The sequence below is a fragment of the Micromys minutus genome (genome assembly GCF_963924665.1).
Source record: "Micromys minutus genome assembly, chromosome: 7".
Taxonomy (NCBI): domain Eukaryota; kingdom Metazoa; phylum Chordata; class Mammalia; order Rodentia; family Muridae; genus Micromys; species Micromys minutus.
Genome location: NC_137976.1, coordinates 14,536,650 through 14,559,023, shown reverse-complemented (window position 1 = coordinate 14,559,023; position 22,374 = coordinate 14,536,650). Strand labels below are relative to the sequence as shown.

General features: G+C 33.6%; 1 protein-coding gene across 1 annotated transcript in view; it reads left to right on the top strand.

Moving 5' to 3' along the window:
* The window catches only part of NCAM2 (neural cell adhesion molecule 2), a gene marked incomplete at both ends in the record, with an annotated part of 450,721 nt that overhangs the window by 332,579 nt on the left and 95,768 nt on the right, over positions 1-22,374 (top strand). Inside the window, 3 exon segments of the mRNA XM_080918990.1 lie at positions 1,751-1,938; positions 6,144-6,240; positions 13,679-13,852. Of these exon segments, the coding sequence (XP_080775116.1) occupies positions 1,751-1,938; positions 6,144-6,240; positions 13,679-13,852 (459 nt within the window).

Below are 22,374 nucleotides of genomic sequence, written 5' to 3'. Positions count from 1 at the left end.
GTATGTCTGTCTGTCTGTCTTGTCTGTCTGTCTGTATTTATTTATTTATTATCTCTCTCTTTTTTTAACAGTCCAGTTGTTAGCTTTCCTAGCTCCAGTCTGCCCTCCACACTTCCTCATCCCATCCCTTCTCTAAGAGGATGACCCCTCTCCAATCCTTCCAGGCATTCCCACTCCCAGGGGTCTTAAGTATCTCCAGGGTTAGGTGCTTCCTCTCTCATTGAGGACAGACCAGGCAGTTCTCTGTTGTGTATGTGTCAGGGCCTCATACCAGCTGGTGTGTGCTGCTTGGTTGGTGGCTCAGTGTCTGAGAGATCTGTGGGTCCAGGTTAGTTGAGACTGCAGATTTTCCTATGCAGTCACTCTCTTCCTTAGCTTCTTCTAGTCTTTCCCTAATTCAACCATATGGGGCCCCTGACTTCAGTCTATTGATTGGTTGTAAGTGCATCTGTCACGGTCAGCTGCTTTTTGGGCCTCTCAGAAGGCAGCCATGCTTGGCTCCTGTCTGTAAAGACAGCACATCATCAGTAATAGTGTCAAGTCTCAGAACCTCCCCTTGGGATGGATCCCTGAAAAGATACATGCTAAAAATCTCTTAGGAAAGTGTGAATTCAAATCCCAAAAAGTACTGATGTGACCTCAGTGTGAGCAGATAGTATCAAGTTTTCACATCCTTGTCAGTTTGATATGAAAGACTTCAAGAAAGGAAGGTGTCATGGAAAAGAAACAGGACATTAAACACACACACACACACATCTTAATACCAGAGAAAATACATGATAGAGCAGTTCCAATGGTGTATGTATATTAAAAGAAAGGGAAACCAGTATTGAGAAATGACTTCTCCCAAGTTCCTACTAAAATGACAGCAGCAAACTTCACAGGGCAAGGAGTTTGGTCAATTTACTTATTAATGAAGTCCAATATAAGTTGATAAATTTCTTTGATTTCAGCAAACATATAGAGAATGTATATTAAGTGTAATAAGCAAGACACAGAATGGAATACTATGCATTTTTTTATATAAACAAAAATTATATTAAGCCAATTAATTTATTTTTACAGGAATTGGTATTAGAGTAGTATCACTAAAATTAATAGAGAAATGGTTAGAGAAAGTCTGAATAAACTTGTTCTGAGAACTAAGACTTTTCACATGCTGCACAATATCTGTAGAAATTATTGACTAGAACAATATTGAATATTGATAACAAAATCACTGATTTTGATATTTTAAATTATCATTCTAAGTTTCCCAAATGGAGGCTTCCAGAAATGCTGGCTGACTGTATATTCTTAAATCTAACACATCAATAATCAGAACGTTAATATTAATTTACTTCTAAATATTTTCTTATTTTATTAATTCCCCTTTTTTATTTGGCTATATACATATCCAAATGCCATTTTTTCATGAGCCTTAATATTATGAAAGCTAAAAATTTAGAAATAAATGAAAAATAAATTCTTTTAAAATATTTAATTTATTCATGTTTCTACATGTATATCTATGCATTATTTGTATACATTGGCTGAGGAGAGTATGGAACTTTATGAAACTGAGATGGTAAAAGGTTCCCAGGTGCTGGGAATCACTCCATGGCCTTAGAAAGAAAAGCCATTACTCTTATCCACAGAGCCATATCTCTGTCTCCTATTACAAATGTTTTGTGTGGGCAAGAAAACGTTATTAATATTCATCTTAATTAACTGGTGATATAATGTGCCTTTGTGTCTTATTGTTTTACAGATGCTCCTAAGTTTGTTTCAAATCAGACAATGTATTACTCTTGGGAAGGAAATCCGATCAATATAAGTTGTGATGTGAAAGCAAATCCACCTGCATCAATCCACTGGAGAAGAGATAAATTGGTCTTACCAGCTAAAAACACCACTCATTTAAAAACTCACAGTGTTGGAAGGAAGATGATACTGGAGGTATGCTTTTACATAAACATCAATCACGATATTTTATCAGATATTATGAGAGAATAGAATTAAATTCCTATAAAAACACATTGAAATATTTATATGTTATACATTTACTTTTAAAAAATTAATTTGTGTTGGCACAAAATTTTAGTTATTATAAATTATCTGTCTTAATATATTCAGAAATATTTTTGTGAATTCATATTTTGAAAGTGAAGTAGGATGGTGTCAAGCAGAGTGCAGAATTGACATAATACTTTAATTTTTAAAAGTGAAATGTGTAACTTTAATGCTGATAATTTTATTGACTATTTGTCTATAAATGTTATTCTTTGACTGGTATATGAAACTATAGTTGGTTAATAATATGTAATTCTAGAATAGGTTCCTAAATAAAGCACTTTGGGGTAATATCAATGTATGTATATATATATACATATGAAATATTTACATTTTCACTTAATAGTTGATAATATGCCTTTGGTTATTTCACCTTATATTTTGTGAAGCTTTTTAAATCTTTCACTTGGTTAGTTTATTTAACATTTTCAGTAAAATTTAGAAAGACCAACTTAACCTACGATTTTTTCTTTTTTTTTTTTTTTTTTTTTTGGTACAGAGTTTCAGACGATTCAGGTAGTAGAAGTTTAGCCTTATACCCTTGGACAGAGAATTACATGCTGTAACAATGCAGAGGAGTCTGTTCCTATTAGATGAGAAGAAGAAAGAAAGAGAATGTTGGTACTGGATAGACACCCCGGTTTTATTGAAATTTCTTTTGTTCTGGTCCCAGCCATTTGGATGATCAGTCCACATTAAGAATCCTCTCAACAAACATACTCATAGCAAAACCCACAGGCTAGTTTAAATACTGAGATATTGTAGGTCAAAACCATTCATCACACCAAATTTCTTGTAAACCCATTGAGGAATGGTCCATATTGCTTTCTAATAAGACTTGGTTAATTCTTCCTTCCTTGTTTCTTTCCTTACTTGCTTTCTTCATTTGTTTTCCTTCATATCTTTATATTTTGGATTTCTTTCAATCTGTGATCTGTTATGTGATTTTTTTGAACAACTATTTTAAAAAACAAAGATAAATGTACAAACTTTAAGCATTTTTGCATAAAAGCATACGAATGCATTTTTGTCGGTGCTTGGCTTTTGTTTTAAAGGTTTGATAGTGTGCATCCAGGTCTTACTAGTCACAATGAGCATAAAGTACATGTAAAAGAGGACGTAACCTATAATTAGTCAACGTTTTCTTGGTGTGTAAGGATTGAGCATAATGTTTTTTTTTCTTTTCTTTTTTTTCTTTCTTTTTTTTTTTTTTCATTAAACTTCACACAGTCTGTGAGTTGTTTCTGGGATGTTCAGAGCTTTCTGGGGTTAGTATCCCATTATCAGTGACTGCATAGTATGTCTGTTCTTTTGTGACTGGGTTATCTCACTCAGGTTGATATTCTCTAGATAACAGGAGATGCTGGAGAGGATGTGGGGAAAGGGGAACAAATCTCCATTGTTGGTAGGGTTGTAAACTGGTACAACCACTCTGGAAATCAGTCTGGCGATTCCTCAGAAAATTGGACATAGTACTACCTGAAGACCCAGTTATTCCACTTCTGGGCATAAACCCAAGAGACACTCCAGTATACAACAAAGATCCATTCACCACAATGTTCATAGCAGCTTTATTTATAATAGCCAGAAGCTGAAAAGAACACAGATGTCCTTCAATAGATGAATGGATACAAAAATTGTGGTACATTTACACAATGGAGTACTACTCAGCTATCAGAAAAAAATGACTTAACAGAATTCTTAAGAAAATGGATTTCTGTTTTTATTAAACATAACATAATAATTACTTATCATCTACTTGTAAAGCCTAGGCTTCTTGTTTGCTTTGCTTCAGGAGAGGTACAGGCAATGAATTCATCCTTTTATTTCCTGTTAATTTCTAAATTCATCATTGAGACAGTTTTCTCATTCATATACTGTTTTTTGAAAATGGTTCCAGGGAAAGTTACTTTTTATAAACTATTAACTTATAAAACAAACAAAACTGTGCTGTAGTCACAGTGCTTGATATGGCTATGCTGACTCTATCTTGTATAAAAGCCTTAAAACCCATCTTCCTTGTTTACTATACTAAAATCTTTCTCACATGACTGTGGGATAAGAAAAATATATTTGCTACTATATTTGTGACAGAATTAAATTAGCCTGGTTTATGAAAAGTCATGTATGAAGATTAAAGAGTTTCTGAAACATCTCAGGAACTTCCCGAAAGAGTTAAATAAGAGCACTAAACTGCTGCGTTTATGAACTTTTTTAGATGAACAGCTAACTAGACATGGATGCCACTGCTTTCTATACATTACTCTTTCAGGATAACCATCCTCAATAGACCTCAGACTGTTCTCTATCTAATAGCCTTTTATCAATATGGGATAATTTCTTCTCTCTTTTAGGATAAGGTTGAAATTAATGGTCATTTCTTGTTATTAGAATAAAATCTTTAAATAGTTACTGGAAATGAAAATTATATGTATTACCATAATCAAATATCTTTGAAGAATTGTGACTAAAGAATTCCTGCTCATTATAACTGTCCAGTTAGCCTCGACTTTCACCAGGAAAGTCTGAATGTTAACGTCATTATAGAATTTAATTTATGAAACTGAGGTAATATATTTTTTATAAACACACAGAAAATGGAACCAAGATAATTTCTAAGGATTGAAAATTCTCTTTACAGCATTTTCATGAGGCATTATTTTCTTGCAAAATAGCTTTCATGAAAAATTAAAATTATCTTATTATTCTTAACACTTTAGAGTCAGAGGCCAGAGTATCACAGAAAGCTCAAGGACAGCCTATGTGAGCTTATAGTGACTTTGAGATCAGCATGGGATACAGAACAAGACAATGCAAATAAAAGATACCAAAGCAACATAGGGTGCATATAGATTGGATCCCCACATGGGGCAGTCTCAGGATGGCCTTTCCTTTAGGCTCTGCTTCACTCTTTGATTGTATTTCTTCCCATGAGTACTTTGTTCCTTCTTCTAAGAAGGACTAAAACATTCATGTTTTTGTTTTCCTTCTTGACCTTTATATGGTCTGTGAATTATATCTAGTCTGTTGTGAGCTTTTGGGATAATATCCACTTATCAGTGAGTACACATATTGTGTGTGTGTGTATTTTGTTTGTTTTATTTTTGTTTGTTTGTTTGTATAACTGGGTTACCTCACTGAGAATTTTTTCTAGTTCTATCCAATTGCCTAAGAATTTCATAAAGTCGTTGTTTTTAATAGCTGAGTAGTATTCCATTGTGTAAAAGCACTACATTATCTGTATCCATTCCTTTGTTGAAGGACATCTGGGTTCTTTCTAGCTTCCTGTTATTAAAAATAAGAATGCTATGAACATAGTGGTGTATGTGTTCTTGTTATATGACATGGTGATGAGTTGGGAGTGTGTTGGTGGGTAAGGAAGCATCCTCATTAAAAAAGGGGATGGAGGATGGGAACTGGGAAAAGGGAAAACGTTTGAAAGGTAAATACATAAAATATCTAATGAAAAAGAAAAAAATAACAATGTAATACTTATTTTTAGTAGAAACATTTTGTTTTTAGCTTTACAGTGAATTTTAGTTTACATTGAGTCCAAGATATATTTTCTACATGATATACTTAGCCAGATAAATAATTTTGCCATTGAGTACCTACATCAAAATGAAAACACTGATTGAATTAATGAATTGATAGATTCATTATTTGATAGTAGCTTCAATCCTTTTAACTTTGAATGTCCAGCTTTCTGGATTTGTCTTTAAAATGTTAGCATTTTATTGACTGAGAAAGTGGTATTTATGCATTTAGAAATATGAATGAGTATATACATATGCACATAAAATCAATTAAAGGGGAAAGAAGCCATGATTAGAAAGACAGAAAGGAGAATATATGGGTGTCCTTGGAGAGGGAAAAAAGAATGGAAAAATTATATAACAATTCTAATGTCCCAAAAAATAATGGTCATAAAATATGTATGTATTACTCACTAATGATTTCTGGATAAAGAATTCTATGTGGAGTCATATGAAAAATAATTGGACAAGTATACAAGTGGTAGCCGTGCTTCAGATTGTAAAATATTCTTTGATGTCTTAGCACTTTATTTTTATTAATATAATTATTTTTAGATTGCCCCTACATCAGAGAATGACTTTGGAAGATACAACTGCACTGCTACTAACCGTATAGGCACAAGATTCCAGGAGTATATTCTTGAGTTGGCAGGTGAGTACAGCACAGGAGTAGTTGACATTCATAAAATTACTTCATATTTAGATGGATTTATAAGTTGATAAAGCTTTATCAACTAATTTTACATATAGTCAACAATATTTATAGCTTCATAAGTCATAAGAAGAATTATTTGAAATAATAAACTAAGGCTTACAAACTAGATCAAAAGCGTATTACATAATGAATAGTGAACACTTACAATCTATTTAATATTTGAAGCTCATTCTAAATTTAATTACTTCATATATATATATATCATTTACAAAATAGGTAATAAACATATGTGTTGAAATTATATTTAAAATAATGTAAAAATACATTTTGAAATATACATATATTAAATCACTCAAAATTTTTATAAATAATTTTTATTGAAACATAGTAGAAATTACTCAAGGGTCATGAGTTTCTTCTACAGAATATGTGCAAAAATTTCATGAAAAAATAATGCAATATATATAATTTAACATTATTTTGAATTTGTCATCATAAGAAATACTTTAAAACTGAATTTTCAAAACTAATAATTAAATAATTGGACATCCTTCCTATGAGAGCCATTTAAGAGAGCACAGAATAATTTTTGTGGTATTTCTTTCCATAAGCTTAAGCTGAATCTAATCTGGGAAGTCATGATATTTAGGAACATCTCCAGTATTTTAAAGAGAAACCAGAGATGTACTCAAGTGGATATGTCTGAAAGACTCAGACAAAACAACCATTCCATATACATTTCATTCAGAAATATTACTACTTACAAAAGATATTTAAATATGTTAAAATTGTCAAAGCACTATCCTGCACATGATGATGCTAAATAGCACCATTTGATGCTAATAATGTTATGAAGATACTGCATATGCTTCGGTTATCAATGTCTTATAAAATTATAATATTTTCAAAGACAAAGAAACTTTTAAATAAACTAAGGTAAATTTATGAATTGGACAGGTATTGTGATTTATGCTTCATTTAGCTATTTTTCTCTGCTGTAGAAGTTCAGCTTGAAAAACATATTATAACAGAAATTTTCAACGTATTTGAACCATGTTTAGTTGTGCCCATAATTCTCATATTGTTCAGTAAAATTCATGAGATATTATTTTTATATACTTACCTGATATAATGAATACTCAGAGATTTTGCAACATAAATTTAGACATGTTTCATATATTGGTAACATTATGGTTTAACAATGAACATGTAGACATGTAAATGAGTTCAAAATACTCCCCAGAGTAGGTAGCACCAGCATCATTACTATTTGCATCGGCATTTTGTCCCTGTGAATGTAATGGATCAAGTTTGTTTGATTATTTATTCATTTATTTATTCATTATCTATTCTGCTTGTAATGGATTGGTATAATATTATATGTTATAATACAGTGGGCTTTTTTCATATATAATAAATGTAATATTTCAGTCATTGATAATAATATATCTTTAAATGTTAACAAGTTTTTCTCTGGAGTGCTTTTCTTGGAAAATTTGAGGGAATGATACTAAGAAAGATATCATCAAATAACATATTCAGTAGCTAAAATATGGGCATGTCAATTTGGCACTGAAGTTTCATTGCCGTGTGCCACAAAAGACATTTGTAGGTCCACCTAAATGGACTGATCAAAGCTCCAAGCACTGAGAAAGGGCTCAAAGGTTGAAGACAGCTGTTACTGCAGTCTATCATACCACACACTAGCCTATTTCATTTTCTATAGATGTTAATGTGGCAATGGAGTTTGAGCTACAATACACACATTTCATGGTGTCGTGACCCATAATATCATGGGTCAATATATGGTGAATAGAAAGGTACTTTGACTACTTTAGGCATTTAATTTCCATAAATAACCTTTATATTTTTTCTAGTAACTTATTTGACATGTTTTTTCTTTTCCCTCTTTCTATTATGTGATGTCTCAGATACTGGCACTGAACAATTGATATTTTAACCCCAGGTCAAGGCCTGTACTTATCATTTTTAAAGTTCAAGTTGTCATATTTGACTCATCTCTATAACCTACAGAGACTTGGTCAAATTCAATGTTTCAGTTTTCTTTCCAAGATTGATTTGGAAGTCTCCTGTCTATACTTCCATTTTTGTCAGAGAAAATACTCTTGAAGTCACATTGAAGGGCAGCCAGCTGATTAGAGGTTAACCTTTGTCAATTGAGCATAATTTTGTATATAGAGAATAATAGTCCAGTGGTCTATGTGATCAGAGAACATGGTACCTTAAAACAACTCAAAATCAAAAAAAAAAAAAAAAAAAAAAAAAAAACAAACAAATCAAAAAAAAAGTTACTTGATTTAAAATACTCACTTTATCAACTGATTCTAAACCTGTTTCTCTCCATAAAAGAGTTTGAAAGGTATACACATTGCTATATTTTTAGAAAATTCATGAAGCAGACAGGCATGTTCAATGACTAATCACAAATATCCTTTAATTTCTCATTAATATAGTGTAAGTAAAAAACAACTTATGTTAACAATGATTTTCTTTAAAATCTGTTTGACCATTTTTAAACACTAGTTAACCATTCATTCAACAAATATATGGAGTGTTTCATAGGTGTAATATAGTCTTTTGGATCTCAGAGATGAAAGGTTGAAGAAGAAAGACACCCAGTCATTACCTAAGTTAGAGTTCAATACCTATGAGTTTCAATAGAACTTGAAATAAAATACTTGGCAACATGAAATTGATTTCTGATTGGAGTTCTCTGGAAAGCTTCAAATAGATGTCAGCTTTTGAACAGGGCCTGAATAAGAAAGAACAAATGGGGCAAGTAAAAAGGGAAAGACTGAGCGGGTCAAGGTGACATTGACAACAGGGTTGCTGGCTATGAAAGAGTAAGAACTACTTTGAAATGAACCATTTAGTGGAGGAGGACTGCAGAAACATGGCCTAGGATCAGCTCAGTGTTTGGCAATGTGAATAGACAAGTAATGAAAGATTGAGTCACAGATTTCTTTGAAATGTGTATACACACACACACACACACACACACACACATATTGCCAAATGCATAGAAGAATAAAGATTGGCAATGTTCACCTAGAGTGCTGAATTCACTTATTTTGCAAGAACTTCAGAACAGTTTCTCTAGACATTTTTAATCCAATAAAATACATGGATATAAGGATAAATTTTTGATATGTGATAAATAGATAGACATACATACATACATACATACATACATACATACAGACAGACAGACAGACAGACAGACAGATAGATAGGTAGATAGGTAGGTAGATAAATTGATTGGTGAAAGATAGAAACAGTCAGACAAACAGACAGATAGATACGTGTAATTCTTCCCCAATATACAGAAGGCTTGATATGTGATATTTATTTTCTTATGGGATATAAGTGAAGGTGCTAATTTAAAAGAATATATATGTGCGTATCACTTATGACAGTATCAAGACTTGTTTATTTACAGAAAATATTACCCTTTATTTTGATAGTGAATGTGCAGTTCTATAGAAAATACTAGAGACCAAGGATAAACATAAGAAATTACCTAATTTGAGTCATTGTACTGAACATAATATGTACAAATAAAACTCGAAATAATTATGCAGTTTGTATATCTACTTCTGAGGAGATATATTGAAGACAAATAATCAAAACCTATTAATACATCACTACAATAATCATTTGGAATTTTGAATTCTGAATTTGAATTTTGAATGCTAAAACTATATAAAATTAGAGAATAGTTTATAATGACTCAAAAGTTTTGTGACTTGAATTAAAATTTACAACTTTTCTTAATCTATTTTTATTGGAAAATATTTTTCATATTATGTCTGATATCATGTTTTTCTCCAACTTTCTCCACCTTTATATTTACCTACTGTTATGTATTTTTTGTTCCTACTCTTTAAAGAAAATAGAAAACAGACAACTGCACGCATAAGAAACAAAAATAGAAACCAAAATACTTAGCAAGAAAACAATAAGACTACAAAAACAACCAAACAAAATAAAATTAGACATAACCACTACAAAATTTCCATTGATTTCATATTGGTCAACTACTCCTTACCCTTACCATGGGGCTGGCCCTAAAGTGTGGTTAATATACCTTGTAAAACTCTCTTGGAGAAAACTAGTTTTCTCTTTTCAAGTGTGTATCAATTCCCAATAGCTTCTTAGTTAGGCATGGGGTTGACTATCCCCTTCCTTGCCACAACACATTGGCTTGTGTATATGTAAGCCTCATGCATGCAAAAACTGACTCTGGAGGTCATACCTCCAGCATTACTGCTATGTCAGGAAGAGTGTGTTCTCATAGTGTTATTGGTCACATCTTGCTCTTAAAATCTTGTAATTTACTGTTCTGCATAAATCCCTAAGCCTGAAGGGAGGAGTTTGATGTAGACATGGTTTTATCCTACTTGTTCTCTTCTGAAAAGCACCTTAGAATGAAAACTACCTTGTGAAGGATCCAGCCTCACAAGTTTTTTATCGAATACATGGAATGAAGAGCAAATGGGATAACTATAGTTCCCCCTTTTAAGGTTCCTAATTATATACACCAGAGTTCGACCTATATTTCCCAAAAAATCTGTTTTCGTTTAGAGATAAGTTTCAAAACTAAAGTTTGAGAGGCATCAGTATTAATATCACATCAATAGTTAAAGAAAAATAAATTTGTATATATCTTATTAGAAAAAAGTGACAGTCAAAAAAAACAGATTAAATTCATCAGTAGAATATCTAAACTGATGCAGATTATGACTCTTACTGTCTTTGTGTTTTAGCTCTTTTTCTCACAACCCTCTTACCATTCAGGGCTTTATAAGACAAAAGATCCTTGCCTTGAAAACCAAATGAAAGTAAATTCAGTAGTCACGATGTAGGTTCCAGATACCATAAACAGCTCCAGTGAGATCCAGAGTTCAAGGCTGAGACCACTGACTGGAGATGAGAAACTGTTGTTGCCAAACAACCACACTACTGATGTTGCATCTCTACCTTATATGTAGACTAGCACATGTTTCAGCGATCTCAGTGGGTCTCCACCTTAGTGTTCACAGATGCTCTTGTCTAAGTGAGCCTAATTTAAAAAAAAAATGGGAATGAAATTCAGTAGTTCTGGTGACCAAAGCTGTTGGAAACCACTTTTCATTTAAAATTCCAAAATGAATGTGGAGAGGGAATTTCTGGAATTTGTATTCCATGTGGTAAAGGAGGGGGAGGGCTGCACAATAGGAAACTAAGCTAAGTAGAAACTAAGATTGGAATAAACAAACCATCTATAAGCATCAATTTGTTCTGGTGTCACAATGTTACACTATGTGTTGTTAGAATCTGAAGAAGGAAAACCTGGCTCAGAGACTTTGTCATCAACTCCCCCAGTTCTTGGATATCCAGTTCTCAGAAGCAAACACAGTAGAAGGATTTAGGCAGTACATACCCATGAAAATGTAGAGCTGTGTAACTCCAATCATTATAATTTTGTCTTACAAATTATGTCACATAATACAAGAATCCCAGCTCTTGTGTACCCTAGCTGAAGAATAGATATGAGCATCTTTACCAAACACGCAGACCTTAACACATATGACGGTAGGGGCCAATGAAGTGCTGTCTTACACAGAGAATTAATACAAGAATGACTTTTTTAAAAACCACTTTCTTTCAACATTATATTGAAAATCACACCTACATTAGTTTATGTAGGAGAATTAAAACTCACTTCTAACTTACCTCCAACTTGTTTTTGTTTTCATAATTTTATATTTAAAACCCTAAATATCCCAATAACTAATTGAACAAATTTTAATAAAAGGTAACAGAACACAAAATCAGTAAACATACTAATAAATAATATTTCCATTGATAGCACTAGCAACATGATAGAAAAATAATTAATAAAACAATTTATTCATGTTTGTGTGTGTGAGTGTGTGTGAGTGTGTGTGTATGTGTGTGTGTGTGTGTGTGTGTCTGACTCTGACAAAGCAGAGGGAATATCTGCACACACACATACAAACTATAAAATATAACTTATAGTACAATGAATACACAATTGTATATATTTTATTAATGGAAGAATTCTCATTTCCTAAGAAGACCCCAATCGATGTAAAGTTATATGTAGATTCAATAAAAGGTAAAAGTACCAGTAAAATGCTTCACAGAAAAAAAAATCTTAAATCTCATCACGAACATTACAAGACTCCAAAGAGACCAGGCAATCATGAAGAAAATAAAAAAGATTTTATAATAATTACACTCGAGAAGATCTGCTTGATAACACACAATCACCTGTGGGGTTTTTTCCAGTTCCTCACTCCTGCAATGTCTGGAGAGAGCTTTATGTTGTACAATTTCACTTAATGATGTTTCTCTGAATGACTGGGAGACACACACTGGACACTCTCACTATTTTTACATCATCCTTGCAGTTCAGTAATAAAGGTCTCAATAATTTCATTGCATAACAGTTTTAGTTATTTAATTTTTTCTAGTACTATTTATACTGACTTTGTAATAATTATTCCTAAAGATGTTTTCAATTATAAGAAAATAATAAACTTCAACCTAGATTACATTGAGATTTAAAGTAAGCAATTCATTGATATGTACAAAAATATGCTCAAGGTAATTTTATGATGACTTAGTAATTTAAACCCAATATTGCTAAAAACACTAATTTTAATTTTAATTATTTTAATAATGATAGGTTTCTGTTTTATTTATGTCAAGTATAAATTTATGTTATAAAAACTTTTTTTTATTTTGAAAGTTTTGTGTGCAGTACTTGGTGCAGACTTTACACATGAGACCATTTCTCCATCTGAACACACACCCTAATTTCCATTTGAGTTAGGATCTCAATCACTTCTCAGGTTGATCTTAACTCTTCATTTGGAACAAAATAAACCTTGAAATTGATGTGATTTTTTTTCTCAGCTACCCAAACAGGTGAGAAGATGGGCCTTTATTCTTAGCCCAAGCTAATCATATAATTGTTGGAACAAATAAAATGTTTTAGAAAATATGCTCATTATACTACTGGAATTTATTGTTCTTAAAATGTAAGGTACTTTGCTATGTATGTGTTTTTGTGTTTGTTACTTTTTTGAAAATGTGTACATACATAAACATATACATTGTCATGCAATGCTCCTTCCTCTGTCTCTCTCTCTCTCTCTCTCTCTCTCTCTCACACACACACAGAGTTGTTTGCATGAACTTCAATAAAATATATTTTACACAAAATGTAAAAATATTGGTAACAGCATTAGATTTTTCCATGGATATTTTAAAATATAGAATAGATGCAAGGTTTGTAATTTAGGAATTTTTTATTACTCACCAAATAACTCATTTCTCACTCTAACATATTAATATTAATTATTTTTAGTATCCATCCTCACTGTCCAGGTTGTTTTCTTCATAGATGTCCCCTCAAGTCCCCATGGACTGAAGGTTATAGAGCTGTCACAGACCACAGCCAAGATCTCGTTCAACAAGCCCGACTCACATGGAGGTGTTCCTATTCATCACTATCAAGTGGATGTCAAGGAAGTGGCATCAGAAACCTGGAAAATAGTACGCTCCCATGGAGTTCAGAGTGAGTTCTTTATTTGAAAGTATAGTGAATAAGTCTGATAATATCCATGTACCTATATGATTACCTTCTTATTTTTCTTCATCTTATTTTCTTTTCATGCAGGGAGGTTGGAAAATCAAAAGCACTTTCTTATTTTACATTAACTTTAATGTAAAGTTGGAATGTTTCCTTGTTTTAGTTTTCCGAGAGTGAAATTATGTTTTCAAGTTTCTGCATCAAATGCACAACTGTCCACTTGCCAGGTTCCTTACTTTTACTGTACTACAGTTACAGTTCTTTGTGCCATGCACTTTAATAAGAAGAGATGGGTAAATTGAATCACTGGAGGGATTTTTAAGAGAAAGCTTAATTGTATCTCTTCGTGAAAGACAGTTGCAGACACGCTGCGTGTGGAAAGCGAATTCCCTGAAATGGGTCATTATTTTCATTCAGTCACACTTTTTATGAATAAGCATGAATGCAACTCTGTAAAACAGGCAAGTGGCACTGGTCGTCATCAAACCATCTATAGAAATTCATAAGCCATTAAGTTTGTGTCTACCTTGTGATTTAAAAATATACATTTGTATAATATCAAATTCTGTCTCAAGTTATGACTCTAAAGGTTTTTCCCGTAACAGTATAAGCTATTTTAATTAGAAAGAGATTACCTGTAAGTAATACAGGTTTAATTATGAATCTGTAATCAAATTATAAAAGAGTTGGGTTATCAGTAGCCTCTACATTCCTCTGCCAGATCTCTGGCTCTACATTTTTGAAATACTCATATAGTGACTGGCATATTCTGAAAAGACATGTGGGAACATAACATGGAACCAGAGGAAAGTGAATTTGTGTATATGTCATTTCCAATGGTTTCAATTTCTATACTAGGGACAATGTGGCATTTTAAATAAGATACCAAAATTCTGAAATGCATTAGCCATTGATCATTTTCTTTATTCTTTGTATACTGTTAGAAACAGGGGAGTGAATATTACTTCTTTAATTTTGTTAAGGGAGTAGAAATTTGAGAACTACAAAGTATTTCTCCAATTAGGAGTTTTCTACAAATCATGTATTTGTGTTCTGAACTCTGAATGGAAGGATGGTTAAGGTTTGATTAAAGCACCGCTCATACCTATTTTGGGGGACAGTTCACTTGGCAAATGGGGGAGCTCTTTTTTTATAAACCACAAAGATCTCCATCAAAATGCTTGTTTTGTTTGTTTTTTTGTTTGTTTTGATCTCCATCATCCAGATGGCATTACATAACTGGAGCTAGAACATCTATGTGTCCTCTGAACCCAGGCCAGTAGCAGATTGTGAAGAATATCCAGGTATAGGATGACAACTGGACAGTTGGTTGGCTTCAGCCCAGTATGAAGTGAGGTTTCTTGCTGAGTGTCCAGGACAAATAGCAAATACAGTCTGTTTGTCTTTTTTTACCCCCTGATTCACTCAGATCCAATTTCCTATGGGAAGACCATGACTAGTCCTGTGTCTTGGGAGCCTGTGAGGGCACATAGTTTTTTTCAGCAAGTCAAACTGACGCCTCAGGCCTGAAATCTACTTCAGTACCTAACATTGTATCATTTTTGGTTAAGCATACACTAATTAAAGAGTTTTAAATCAGAACTAATTTCATTGATCTTAAAATAGTGTTGGAATTTAAAATTTTCTTAATGAGTGGCTGAGTCTGTGTTAAAAATTACTTAGCACTGACAGCTTCATTTATATTCATCTAGCTCATCTTCCTTGAATAGGCTCGGGGGAGTTAAACAAGCTCACAAGGGCTTAGGCATAAGCACAACTAAATAAAAAAGGACCACAGACTTCCCCAACTTCCTTTAATTTTCATTCTCTTGAGTTTTCTAACTTTCTATATTGTAACAGGTTTTGGTCTATGAAATAATTTGATAAATATGCAAAGATGTATCAGGATTCTATGAAAGTTCCAAGCATTTTTCTTTGCCCTTGTTATGAGTATATATATAATTTATTTATTTATTTATTTATTTATTTATATACATTTTTATATATTTATATACTGTTTTCTTTTGTTTGTAAATTGGTACTACTTATTGTTCATATATTTAATTACTAACTTCACTGTTCAAACTTAAATCAGCTATTGTTAGGTTTTACTCCTGTATAGGACAGAAATATTGCCACATGTTTATTTTCCTGCTACTAGCTTTCACTGTTAAATATGTCACTATGTCAGCTGAGTCAGCATATGATCCTAGGTTTAGCCTACAGAGAAAATATAGCCATGGTAAGTCCCCCGTGTATTTCTGGAACAAGATAAAACCAACCATGGAAGTAACAAATAACTAATATTCAGAGTACATTGTCTTGTAAACAAATTGTGTGTAAATATTTTAAAAAATTCAAAGTATTTTTGTGTTCCATACTAAGGATGAGGCTTTACCTCATGGAATTTGGTATGTTTGCTGGAGTCAACCTTCTTCAGTTCATGTTTCAGTGGTCATATTTATTGCTGCTTTATTCACAATGGGCAGGAAATGGAGCCACCTAAGTGAGCATATAAGGATATGTGGTACATACCCATTATAAAGTGCAATCTGGCTGTAATGAACAATGAAATCATGAAACTTAAAGGCAAATGGATGGAACTAGACAGGGAAAATTTGTAAAATTTCCAAATGAAGAACTTGTGGAAACTTGTAGTTTCAGTTCAAACTTTGGATCATTGTCCCTGGTGTGTAACTCTGGCATTAGTAGTTTCCTAGGCAGATATGAATAGGAAGCAAGTTAGCTTTATGGACCATTAAGTATATATAAATTTTAATATCTTTTACACTTTTTAAATTTGTTTTCAAATACATTTTTAAGGTTCTAATTAAGTGTTTGTGGGTACATATACATACACACATGTATATATGTAACAATAATATATGAAAAGAGGCTATTAATTTGAGGGGATAGAAGAGAGACTAGGAGGGGCTGTAGGGAGAAAAGGGGGATGTGATAGAGATCTATTTTAATTAAATATATTCTTTTTTGTTGAACTTAAAACAGTCTGTGAGTTGTTTTGGGGGTGTTCAGAGCTTTCAGGGGTTAGTATCCCATTATCAGTGATTGCATATTGTGTCTGTTCTTTTGTGACTGGGTTACCTCACTCAGGATGATATTCTCTAGATGCATCCATTTTCTTAAGAATTTGGTTAAGTCATTGTTTCTGATAGCTGAGTAGCACTCCATACCACAATTTTTGTATCCATTCATCTACTAAAGGACATCAGGGTTCTTTTCAGTTTCTAGCTATTATAAATAGAGCTGCTATGAACATTGTGATGCATGTGTCTTTGTTGTAAGTTGGAGTTTCATTGGGGTATATTCCGAGAAGTGGAATAACTGGGTCTTCAGATAATACTATGTCTATTTTTCTGAGTAACAGCCAGACTGATTACCAGAGTGGTTGTATCAGTTTAAAACCACACCAACAGTGGAGAAGTGTTCCTCTTTCTCCACAGCCTCGACAGCATCTGCTCTCATCTGAGTTTTGGATCTTGGCCAATCTGACTGGTGTGAGGTGGAATCTCAGGGTTGTTTTGATTTGCATTTCCCTGATGGCTAAGGATGCTGAGCACTGCCTTAGATGTTTCTCAGCCATTCAATATTCCTCAACTTAGAATGTTTTGTTTAGCTCTGTACCCTATTTTTTAATAGGGTTGTTTGATTCTGTGGTGTCTAGCTTTGTGAGTTTTTTGTATACCTTGGATATTAGGCCTCTATCTGATGTGGAGTTGGTAAAGATCTTTTCCCATTCTGTTGGAGGCCGTTTTATTTTCTTGACAATGTCCTTAGCCTTACAGAAACTTTGCAATCTCATTAAGTCCCATTTGTTAATATTTGACCTTAGAGCAGGAGCCATTGGTGTTTTGTTCAGAAAAATTTTCTCCTGTGCCTATGTGTTCTAATGTTTTCCCTACTTTCTCATCTAATAGTTTCAGTGTATCTGGTTTAATGTGGAGATCTTTGATCCACTTACACTTGAGCTTTGTACAAGGAGGTAAGAAAGGGTCTATTTTCATTTTTCTGCATGCTGAGTGCCACTTGGAGCAGCACCATTTGTTGAATAGGCTGTCCTTTACTCATTGAATTTTTACAGCCCCTTTGTCAAAAATCAGGTGACCATATAAGTGAGGGCTCATTTCTGGATCTTCTCTTCTATTCCAATGATCCACGTCCCTATTTCGGTACCAGTACGATGCAGTTTTCAGCACAATTGCCTTGTAATATTGCTTGAGGTCAGGGATAGTGATTCCCACAGATGTTTTCTTTTTGTTGAGGATGGATTTCACTATTCTAGGTCTTTTGTTATTCCAGATGAAATTGCATATTGCTCTTTCCATCTCAATGAAGAACTGAGATGGAATTTTGATGGGGATTGCATTGAATCTCTAGATTGCTTTTGGTAAGATGGCCATTTTTACAATGTTGATCCTTCTAATCCATGCGCATGGGAGATCTTTCCATTTTCTGAGATCTTCCTTGATTTTCTTCTTTAGAGTTCTTGTTATACAGGTCTTTCACTTGCTTAGTTAGAGTAACACCAAGGATTTTCATAGTTTTTTGACTATTGTGAAGAATATCTTTTCCATAATTTTTTTCTCCTCATGTTTGTCTTTTGAATATAGGAATGCTACTGATTTGTTTGAGTTGATTTTATATCCAGCCACTTTGCTGAACTTGTTTATAGCAGCAGTTGTTCTCTGGTGGAAGTTGTGGGGTCACTTATGTACACTATCATGTCATCTGCAAAGAGTGATGTTTTTACTTCTTCCTTTCCAATTTGTATTCCTTTGATTTCCTGTTGCTGTCTATTTGCTCCAGCCAGGACTTCCAGTACTATGTTGAATAGGTAGGGGGAGAGTGGGCAGCCTTGTCGAGTCCCTGATTTTAGTGTGATTGCTTGAAGTTTCCCACTGTTATTTTTGATGTTGGCTGTTGGTTTGCTGTTATGTTTCCGTATGGGCCTTGGTTGGATTCCTGTTCTTTCCAAGACTTTTAATATGAAGGGGTGTTAGATTTTGTCAAATGCTTTCTCAACATCTAGAGAGATTACCATGTATTTTTTTTCCTTTGAGTTTGTTAATATGGTGAATTATATTGATCGATTTCCTTATATTAAAGCATCCCTTAATCCCAGAGATGAAGCCGACTTGATCATAGTGAAGTATCATTTTGATGTGTTTTTAGATTCGGTTTGCAAGGATTTTTTGAGTATTTTTGCATCAATGTTCATAAGTGTGATTGGTCTGAAGTTCTCTATCCCTGTAGGGTGTTTGTGTGGTTTAGGAATGAGGGTTATTGTAGCCTAAAAAATGAGTTAGGTAGTATTCTATCGCATTATATTTCGTGGAATAGTTAGGAGATTATTGGTATTATGTCGTCAATAAATGTCTGATAAAACTCTGCACTGAACCCATCTGGACCGTGGCTTTTTTTTTGTTTGGGAGGCTTTTGATGACTTCTTCTATTTCTTTACGTTTTATGTGATTATTTAGATGGTTTACCTGGTCCTGGTTTAACTTTGGTATCTTGTATCTGTTTAGGAATTCATCCATTTCCTCCAGCTTTTCCAACTTTGTTGAGTATAGGCTTTTGTAGTAAGATCTGAAGATTTCTTTAATTTCCTCAGATTCAGTCGTTATTTCTCCACTTCCTTTTATGATTTTATTAATTTGGATACTCTCTCTTTGCCATCTAGTTAGTCTGGTTAAGGGTTTATCAATCTTGTTAATTTTCTCAAAGAACCAGGTCTTGGTTTTGTTGATTCTTTCAATGGTTCTTTTTATTTCAATTTGGTCTATTTCTGCCCTATGTTTGATTATTTCTTGCCATCTACTTCTCTTTGGTGTATCTGCTTCCTTTTTTTCTAGAGCTTTCAATTGTGCTATCACATTGCTAGTGTATGCTCTCTCCAGTTTCTTTTTGGAATCATTCAGAGGTATGAGATTTCCTCTCAGTACTGCTTTCATTGCATTCCATAGGTTTGGGTATGTCCTGTTTCCATTTTCATTGAATTCTAGAAAATCCCTAATTTCTTTCTTTATTTCTTTTTTGACAGTGATATTATTTAATAGAGCATTGTTTAGTTTCCATGTGTATATGGGCTTTTTGTTCTCTTTTTTGTTATTAAAAACCAGCCTTAGACCATGGTGATCTGATCAGATGCATGGGAGTATTTCAATCTTCGTGTATCAATTGAGGCTCGTTCTGTATCCAATTATGTGGTCAATTTTTGAGAAGGTTCTGTGAGGTGCTAAGAAGAAGGTGTATTCTTTTGTTTTAGGATGATATGTTCTATAGATATCTATTAATTCCAGTTGGTTCATATTCTCTGTTTGTTTTACAGTTTCCTTATTCAGTTTTGATTCCATGATCTGTCCATTGGTGACAGTCAGGTATTAAAGTCCCCCACTATTATTGTGTGGGGTAAAATGTATTTTTTGAGCTTTAGTAGGGTTTCTTTTTCGAATATGGTTGCTTTTTTATTTGGAGCATATATGTTAACGATTTAGAGTTTCTCCTGACTGATTTCCCCTGTAATGAGTAAAAAGTGTCCTTCCTTATCTTTTTTGATAACTTTTGGTTGAAAATCTACTTTATTTGTTATTAGAATGACCACTCTAGCTTGCTTCTTGGGGCCATTTGTTTGGAAGTTTTTCCCAACCTTTTATTCTGAGATAATATCTGTGTTTGTCTCTGAAATGGGTTTTCTGTATGCAGCAAAATGCTGGAATTTTTTATGTATCTAGTCTGGTAGCCTATATCTTTTTATTGGTGAGTTGAGTCCATTTATGTTAATAGATATCAAGGAATAGTGGTTGCTTTTTCCTGCTGTTGTTGCTTTGGTAGGTTGAATTGTGCTTGTGTGCTTTCTTTTCGTTTTCTTGCTTAGAAGTTTTCTTGTTTTTACTATGAAGTGTTTCCCCTCATTTTCTTGGGTTTTCTCCCTATAATCCATTGTAGTGCTGGGTTTGTGTTCATATATTGTGTGAATTTAGTTTTGTCTTGGAATATCTTCTTCTCCCCATCTATGGTGATTGATAGTTTTGCTGGATATAGCAGCTTGGGCTGGCACTTCTGCTCTCTCAGGGTCTACATGATGTCTGTTCAGGCTCTTCTCACTTTCATTTTCTCTGTTGAGAAATAAGGTGTGATTCTGATTGGTCTGCCTTTATACGTTACATGACCTTTTTTCCCTTACTGTTTTTAGTATTCTTTCTTTGCTTTGGGCACTTGGTGTTTTGACTCTTATATGACGGGAGGAATTTCTTTTCTGGTCCAACCTATTTGGAGTTCTGTAGGCTTCTTTTATGCTCACAGTCATCTTGTTGTTAAGGGTAGGAAAGTTTTCTTCCAGGATTTTGTTGAAGATATTTACTGTACTTCTTTGTTGTCATTCTTTGTCCTCTTCTATTCCTATTATCCTTAGGTTTGGTCTTATCATTATGTCCTGGATCTCCTCCACATTTTGGGTTAGGAGATTTTTGGTTTTTGTATCTTCTCTGACTGTTTTCTATGTTGTCTTCAGCCCCCAAGATTCTTTCTTCCATCTCTTGTAGACTGTTGGAAATGCTTGCATCTGTGACGCCTAATTTCTTTTTTACCATTTCTACCTCTAGGTTTGTCTCCTTTTGTGTTTTCTTTATTGTGTCTCTTTCATTTTAAATTCTTTGTTCCATTCCTTCATCTCTTTGGTTCTGTTTTCTTCTAGTTCTTTGAGTTCTTTGAGTGTTTTTCTTGTTTCTTCATTAAAAGGTTCTAATTTTTTATGCTTTTCCTCCTGTTCTAGTTAAGGATCTCTATCATCATCTTGAGGTAGGATTTCCTGTCTGAGTCTTCTTTTTCTGGAGTGTTTAGCACTCTGCTGTTTTTTTGTGATGAGAGAGCTGGGTTCTAGTGTTGCCAGGTTGTCTTGGTTTCCATGGGGTACCTTCTCTCGCTTTCCTCTTGCCATCTTGTTGTCAGTGATTGGTTCTTGTCTTTTCCTTGTACCTGGCCTGTGTTTCTGGATCTTCGCTGTTCCTGGTGGTGTATGTTCTGCATGCCTGTTGTGCACCCAGGATGCTGCTGGCTAAGAACAGAAGGCTGGATGCAGCTGGGTTCCTGAATCCCTGGATCAAGCAGGGCGGGCAGGTGCACCCTTTCAGGAAGCTCTGGGGAGATCTCTCTGCCCCCTGGCTAGTCGGAATTCGTTCTCACTAGTCCTGTGTGTCTGGTCCTCTGCTTTTCCTCATATCTTTTACACTTATTTGATAAGATAGATGCAAATAAGGTAATTGAATAAACCCTTTACTAGTTTTATGATGCTTTTAGAAGTCTTATATCATTTTTTTAAGTCACTTTCTACCTAGGCAATAATTGCTGTCTGAAAAATTGAAGGGATGTTTCTATTCTGTATCTTTTCTGTTTTGATATGTCACAGTGATACACATGTAGTTGTCACATATGAGAGGATGGATTGGGTCAGATATAGTGACAGGCACTAATATTAATGCACTAGG